A 7,076-nucleotide genomic window follows, 5' to 3' on the forward strand; every position below is an offset into this window, starting at 1 on the left:
CCATGGGTGGCGGCGTCCCAGGGGCCCTCCCAGGGACGGCCGCGCCTCCAGGAACCCTCCATGGGGAGGCAGCGGCCCTAGCAGCCCTCCCAATGGCGGCGGCGACTCCAGGGGCCCTCTCAGGAGCGGCGGCAATCCCTAGGGCCCTCCCAGAATTGGCGGCAGCCCCAGGATCCCTCCCAGGGCCGTCGGTACCCAAGGGGCCCTCGAAGGGCCGTCGGTACCCTAGGGGCCCTCGCAGCGATGGCAGCGAACCCAGGAGTCCTCTCAGGCGCACTGACGACCACAAGGGGCCTGTCAGTGGCATCAGCGTTTCCAGGGACTCTCCCAATTGCGGCGGCGCCCACAGAGGCCCTCCCGGTACCACCACTCCTGACAGGGCCCCTGGGATCGCCGCCGCACCTGGGGGCGCTACTGTCCTTGACAGGGCCCCTGGAGGTGCCACCGCCCCTGGCAGGGCTTCTGGAAACACCACTGCCCCTGGCAGGACCCCTGTGGGCGTCCCCCGGCAGAACCCGCCACCTCCCCTGGAAGGGATTCTGTGGGCTCCACTTCCCCTGAGAGGGTCCCTGGAGGTTCCAGCACTCCTAACAGGGGCCTCTGGGTCGCTGCCGCTCGTGGGAGGGCCCCTGGGGGTGCCATTTTCCCTGGGAGCGCCACCTCCTCTGGGAGGGTCCCTGGGCGCTGCTTCCCCTAAGGAAAGTCCTTGGTAGCGCCGCTGTTCCTGGGAGGGCACCTGGTGGCGCCACTGCCCCATTGACAGGGCCCCTGGGGGCGTGCCCGCCCTTGGCAGGGCCCCTGTTGGCGCCGCTATTCCTCCCTCCACTTCCCTCTCTCTCTCCCTCCTTTTCCCTCTCCCCCCCCCCCTCTCTCTCACTCCGTACTGTGGGGGACGTTAATAAGGAAAGTTTCATTATTATAAGTTCAGGCTGATGAGAAAATTCGCTTGGTTGGCATTCATGAGTTTTAGCTTCGATTATCCTCCTCAGATTGTCTTCACCTTCTCATTTCTTTTTTCTTTTTTACTTCCCCAAACTTTCTTTGTTTCCTCTGGCGAAGTTTTTTTTATTGTATGGAGGACGGAGGGGGGAAGGAGGGGAGGGGGAGGGGGGGATAGGGGTGAGAGGGAGGGAAGGGAAGGGGAGTTGGTGGAGAGAAAAATTATTTTAGGGGGGATGCCATTTAAATACTGTATACACACACACACACATAACGAGACCAAATTGACAAATCTTTAAAAACAAGAGAAAACACAGACATATTCCAAATAAATTGAAGGCAAGATGTTCCTACTATCCAGTCACCCGCATCCGGCCATTCCGGTTAACACTGCGGGACAAGGATCACGGTTTTCGAGTCGACCGGTTTTATTTCATCCGGTTACTGATTTTTATTCTCCCTACGATAGCCGGTAGCGTATATTTAAGATGGCACTGAAATTTAAGGTGGCACTCATATACTAAGGGTGCCACTTATATGTTAAGGGTGCCACTCATATGTTAAGGGTAGTACTCATGCGTTAAGGGTGGTACTCATATACTAAGGGTGGTACTCATTCGTTAAGGGTGGTACTCATATACTAAGGGTGGTACTCAGATATTAAGGGTGGCACTCGGATATTAATGGTGGCACTTGGCATCACCGGCAAGACGAGTGGCACCGTAAACCCGGAGCTCGGGTATTATCCAGTCGGACCTTTTGTTATGGTAATGCATCCGGCTCCGAAAAAAAGCTATATCAACCACTTACCGGTAGCTGGCAGGCATCCGGCAAACAGACAGGCAGACAAGCAGATATACGGCGGACAGGTAAACAGGAAGATATCCGGCAAGACAACCGGGCAAACAGTGGCTCATAGACTTCATATCCTATTACCGTGTTGATGCTGCAGACTGTACTGTGTAAATGTTTGTTTCATTGTGTGTATGATGAGTAAAGATGACTCTCTCTCCCACGCCTCTCTCTTTCTCTCTTCTCCCGCGCCTCTCTCTATCTCTCTCTCTCTCTTCTCCCACGCCTCTCTTTCTATCTCTCTTTATCTCTATCTCCAATGAAACACCCCAACTGCCTTATCAACAGCATTACATAGGGGACAGCGGGAGACATTCCATACACGTGTTAGTATTTATTAGTTGGCATATACAGTACAGCAGACCACTAGCGTTACCCCTAAGCGATAACATTGGCCAATCCTTGTAATGAAGACTTCTGATTGGTTGTTGGGATGAGTCTATTTGTCTTTTCTTCTTGTTATCTTCTGGATTTCTTCTTTTTGATCTTTCTTTTTTTTTGTTTCTTCATATTTTTAATGGGGATATAATTACTGTCGCCGGTACTACTATTATTATTATTATTATTATTATTATTATTATTATTATTATTATTATTATTATTATTAGTAGTAGTATTATTATTATTATTATTATTATTATTATTAGTAGTAGTAGTAGTAGTAGTAGTAGTTAGTAGTAGTAGTAGTAGTAGTAGTAGTAGTGTGTTTAGTATGTGTGTGTGTATATCCATGTGTTATTTACATTCAGATAATACGCCCAGATGGAGAAATATTTCAGATTTATTTGTCTTGCATTGGGAGGGCGCTCGACCTCTTGTACCATGAGGCAGCGAGGGAGAGTAATGGTGCAGAAAACTGCTGTTTTTTCTCCAGTTGTAAACACGAATGCATGTTGTCTCGTGTAGGTCTTTCTCTGTCATAATTCCGGATTCCTGGTCAACGGGTCAGTAAATTCTCCAGAGTTTGCATGTCTAAGATCCTTGGAATTATGACTGGATGGTTGAGTTACACACAAGCTTTGAAGATTTCGAGTGGCATAAATTTGTGTTTTTATATAGTTGAAATGTGTTTGATTAGGTAATTTACCGAGAGAAGATAATTATGTTTAGATACCCCTCCATATTTGTGTCTTTTTCATCAATGTAAAATTATAGATATAATGTAATAAAACACTATCTTTCAAGACATAGTATAGAGATATATTATCATTATTATAATTATGTATTTTACAGGTGATTTTGGCGGTACAGTCCAGGCCACTTATAAGCAACACTGACTTGCGGCCTCGAAATTCCTTAATGTCGTGAACTGTACTGGACATTAGAGCCATTTTAGATATATTTTAATGCTGTTTCAAAATGATGATGATAATGATGATGATGATGATAATGATGATGATAATGTTGATGCTAATGATAGTAATGATAATTTAAAACTTCTCTTACCAATAATAATGATAATGACCACTGATACCGACAATGAAAATGATGATGACGAGAGAGTGAAATACACCAATAAGAGACACCCATAATAATGACGACACTGATAATGACAGTAGAAAAAAACACAACATTTACGTAATACATTATAATGACGCTAATGTTAATGACGATGCCGAGGATGACGATGAGTAACATTAAGGGCTGTCGACTCGGGCCAATAACCACACTCTCCCTGGGCCGATAGAGTGCACCAATAATAGTTGACATTTATCGACTACATCTCCTATATAAATCTTGACCTGGAGGAGTTATTGAAGGCATAAGGTCTTCTCCCGGTATGTGTGTGTGTGTGTGTGTGTGTGTGTTATATCTTGACTCCTATTTGACGCGTCAATGGTAAATAATTTATCTTTTGGTGCAGATAATATCTTCCTATTCGTCGTTTTGCTTCATGAGCGACGCAGCGTCACTAACCAAATTATGAAGATAATGATTCACCTGTCACTCAGCGGGGCTTAATCATTTCTCAACTGGCTTATTTTTAATCAAACGTTAATGAATTATTACGATCCAAATTCGTGTGTTTGTGTATTTTCCTCTTTTGCTTTCTGGAATAGATTTTTGTTTCACTATTTCCTCTCTGTTCTGTAGCTGTTATGACCACTTCACACCTTAACTGCTGTATATATAACTCTCCAGTATAACACATTACTACCTCATGGTCTATCATTACCTGTTAATATACTTAAAATCATTGTAATTAACTCATGATACAAACAACATGGAAAATACTACACTTGTTTGTTTTGTTTTTTTCAGTTTTTTTCGTTTCGTTTTTTAGTGCCTGTTGCAGCTGTTTTCTAATATCCATTTGCATAATATTCAATGGGAATATTAAAGGATCGGATCCCACCAGAGGAAATGAATAAGAAGATCAAGAGCCGACTATCAAAGACCTCAAAATCCATTAAGGAATATCTCCATTCTGATGCCTTTTTCTTGGTGTCTGATCCTCTTTCTCTGGCCAGATAAAGGGTGTATAGATAGTGTAAGTAGAATCCTCTTCTGAATATGTGAATTGAAAGGTTGTCAACAATACAGAGGATGGAATTCATTTACTTCATCAGTGGTAACTCATGGTATCAAATATCCTATCAGGGAATTTCTTGATTAATCATAAAAGATTAGAATATATTTATCTATCGCATAACACTAAAATAACACATTTCTCCAGTATATCTTATTAAACTAAAGCAACCTACAAAGGATCCAATGCTATACACACACACACACACACCCACGCGTGCACATAATGTCTAAAAATATATGTATACAAACAGACTGGCAGATTTACATGGAGATCGCGTGAATACTCGTAATAAAACAGCATTGTCCTCACTTGTTGATGTGTGAGATGAACAAGGACAATGTTCTTTAAATATAAACCTTTACAGGCTCTCCACGAAAAGCTGTAAGGCAGTGTGTTTGTATTTGAGACACTCTGTATATATATAAGACACTTGGATTTTTCTGCCACAACGTCGGGAGATTCCTAAATCCACCAAGTAAATCCACGAGAGCCGACCAGGGAATCCCATGCCGCATCCTGTATAATCCCCGCCTGTAACTCACCATCCTTGCCTGTAACTCACCATCCTTGCCTGTAACTCACCATCTCGTCTCTGTAACTTGCCATCACTGCTTGTAACTCACCATCCTTGCCTGTAACTTACCATCTCGTCTCTGTAACTTGCCATCACTGCTTGTAACTCACCATCTTTGCTTGTAACTCACCATCTCGTCTCTGTAACTTGCTATCACTGCTTGTAACTCACCATCCTTGCCTGTAACTCACCATCTCGTCTCTGTAACTAACGCTCCTGGCCTGTAACTCACCATTCCTAGGGTACGGTTAATGTTTCAGTTAGGGACAGAGACTCTGGACTAATATATCAGAGGTGAAAGACTGGACTGGGGCTGCTCTGTACTGTCTCCTCCCTCTTAAGCTCTGGTTGGCGGCGACAGCTGGAAAAAGTGCACTAATATATCTTGGGTTAAACCAAAAGCCAAACCTTAGTGTCTTGTCTGGTCTGGTGTGGTGTACTGTGGTCTAGTGTGGTGTACTGTGGTCTGGTGTGGTCTTCTTTGTTTTTTCCTGGTCTGGTCTTGTCTTGCCTTGCCTGCTGTTCCTTGGTCTGGTCTGGTAAGGTCAGGTTTGGTCTCATATAGTCACAGCAGCGTCCATAGATACCTCTTCAGGATATGTGTTTTGTTTATTAGTTGGTGTGTGTGTGGGGGGGGGGAGGGGGATGTATCAGTAAGAATATCATTTGTAGGCAGGAAGAGACGTAAGGAATGATCGACCTAAAAGAGTAAGAAACTTCCTGAACTTTGTGGGAAATAGGAAGAGGAGGAGAAGGAGGAGGAGGAGGAGGAGGAAGGAGGAGGAGGAGGAGGAGGAGGAGGAGGAGGAGGAGAAGTGGAGGAGGAGAAGGAAAATAAGTGGTGGGTGGAGGGAGGAGGAGGAGGAGGAGGAGGAGGAGGAGGAGGAGGAAGAGGGGGAGAAGGAGGAGGAGGAGGAGGAGGAGGAGGAGGAGGGGATCTCTCACATCTCTTGAGGAAGGAACCTAGACTTCAAGGTGTCGAGGAAGGAAACTTTATTTTTTTTAAGCTTTGTGGAGAAGAAACGTGTCTTAAAGCTTAATATGGTGATTTTGAAACCCTTGAGGAACTTATGGATGAGAAAGAACAAGTTTTACGAGGAACTTAACTTAAACTTTGAAAGAATATGAACTTAACGAGCATCTCAAGTGCCATTATGATACGGAAGGTCAAAGTTCATGGAGGGTTTAAGTTATGGCTTGAGACTCTTTGGAGAGGAGGAGGAGTTATGGATTTTGGGGGGGGACAAACAGAGAGAGAGAGAGAGAGAGAGAGAGATAAAGACAGAGAGAGAGAGAGAGAGAGAGAGAGAGAGAGAGAGAGAGAGAGAGAGAGAGAGAGAGAGAGAGAGAGAGAGAGAGAGAGAGAGAGAGAGAGATAAAGACAGATACGAATAGACAGAAAGACAGAGGCAAAGACAGAGAGACAGACAGACTACACTAAAATATGAACTCTTAACGGATATATTGAACACCCCTTAAAAAACCACACCACCGGATAATACTAAAGCGGCATTTATTGTGAGGGGGGAAAAAAAACTCGACCGGAAATAGTATAGCGCCCTCGGCTTCCTTGACTCCATGTTTCCTCTTTGAGAAATCCCTACATGGCTGAGCGAGAGAGAGAGAGAGAGAGAGAGAAATACTAAAGAGGAAGAGGAAGAAGGGATGAGTAAGCAGAAGATGGTGTGGATGGTGAGGAGGATGGTGGGAGGTAAGACGATCTTAAGTTAGGTAGTAAAACAAATCCCCCAGAGTGATAAACCCAACTTGGGATGTCTCTCTTACGGCCGCCACAGAAATTATACGCACTATTGGGAGTTTAGGGACGTTCTGGATGTGGTCTTTGGGGACCTTTGGGGTTTGGGGTGTCCTCTAGGGGTCTTAAAAGGTTTTACGGTCTTGGGGTTAAAACGATCTTAGGGGGGGTCTTAGGTCTTATGGGTAATAAAGAGGGAATGGTCTTAGTGGTATAAAAAGATGGAAAGGTATTAGGTCTTTAAGGATAGGGAGGTGGGGGGTGTCTTGTAATTTGGGCTGCTGTAAGACCTAAAGGAAAAATGGGGTGAGGGACAAAGGTCTTTGATCAAGACTTCTGGCGTAAAAAAAAAGAAAGAGAAAATATTAACTGGTAAGCCCAACTGGCCACGGCTACCCATAAAAAAAATCCGTCTCATCCTG

The 7,076-nt window shown here is 44.5% G+C and overlaps 1 protein-coding gene across 1 annotated transcript; it reads left to right on the forward strand.

The window, feature by feature from the left end:
• The first annotated feature begins 2 nt into the window (after positions 1-2).
• LOC121854432 (cuticle collagen 2-like) lies at positions 3-4,266 on the forward strand. The gene is made up of 2 exons (XM_042349104.1): positions 3-617; positions 4,135-4,266. Exons 1-2 carry the CDS (start codon positions 3-5, stop codon positions 4,264-4,266), a joined length of 747 nt encoding a protein of 248 aa, XP_042205038.1.
• The last annotated feature ends 2,810 nt before the right edge of the window (positions 4,267-7,076 follow it).

The sequence above is a fragment of the Homarus americanus genome, unplaced genomic scaffold (assembly GCF_018991925.1).
Source record: "Homarus americanus isolate GMGI-L3 unplaced genomic scaffold, GMGI_Hamer_2.0 scaffold54443, whole genome shotgun sequence".
Classification (NCBI taxonomy): domain Eukaryota; kingdom Metazoa; phylum Arthropoda; class Malacostraca; order Decapoda; family Nephropidae; genus Homarus; species Homarus americanus.

Coding starts and splice junctions, on each gene's coding strand:
- LOC121854432 (XM_042349104.1), top strand. CDS start 3: ATGGGTGGCGGCGTCCCAGGGGCCCTCCCAGGGACGGCCGCGCCTCCA. Junction 618..4,134: donor CCTCTGGGTCGCTGCCGCTC/GTGGGAGGGCCC, acceptor GGAATATTAAAG/GATCGGATCCCACCAGAGGA.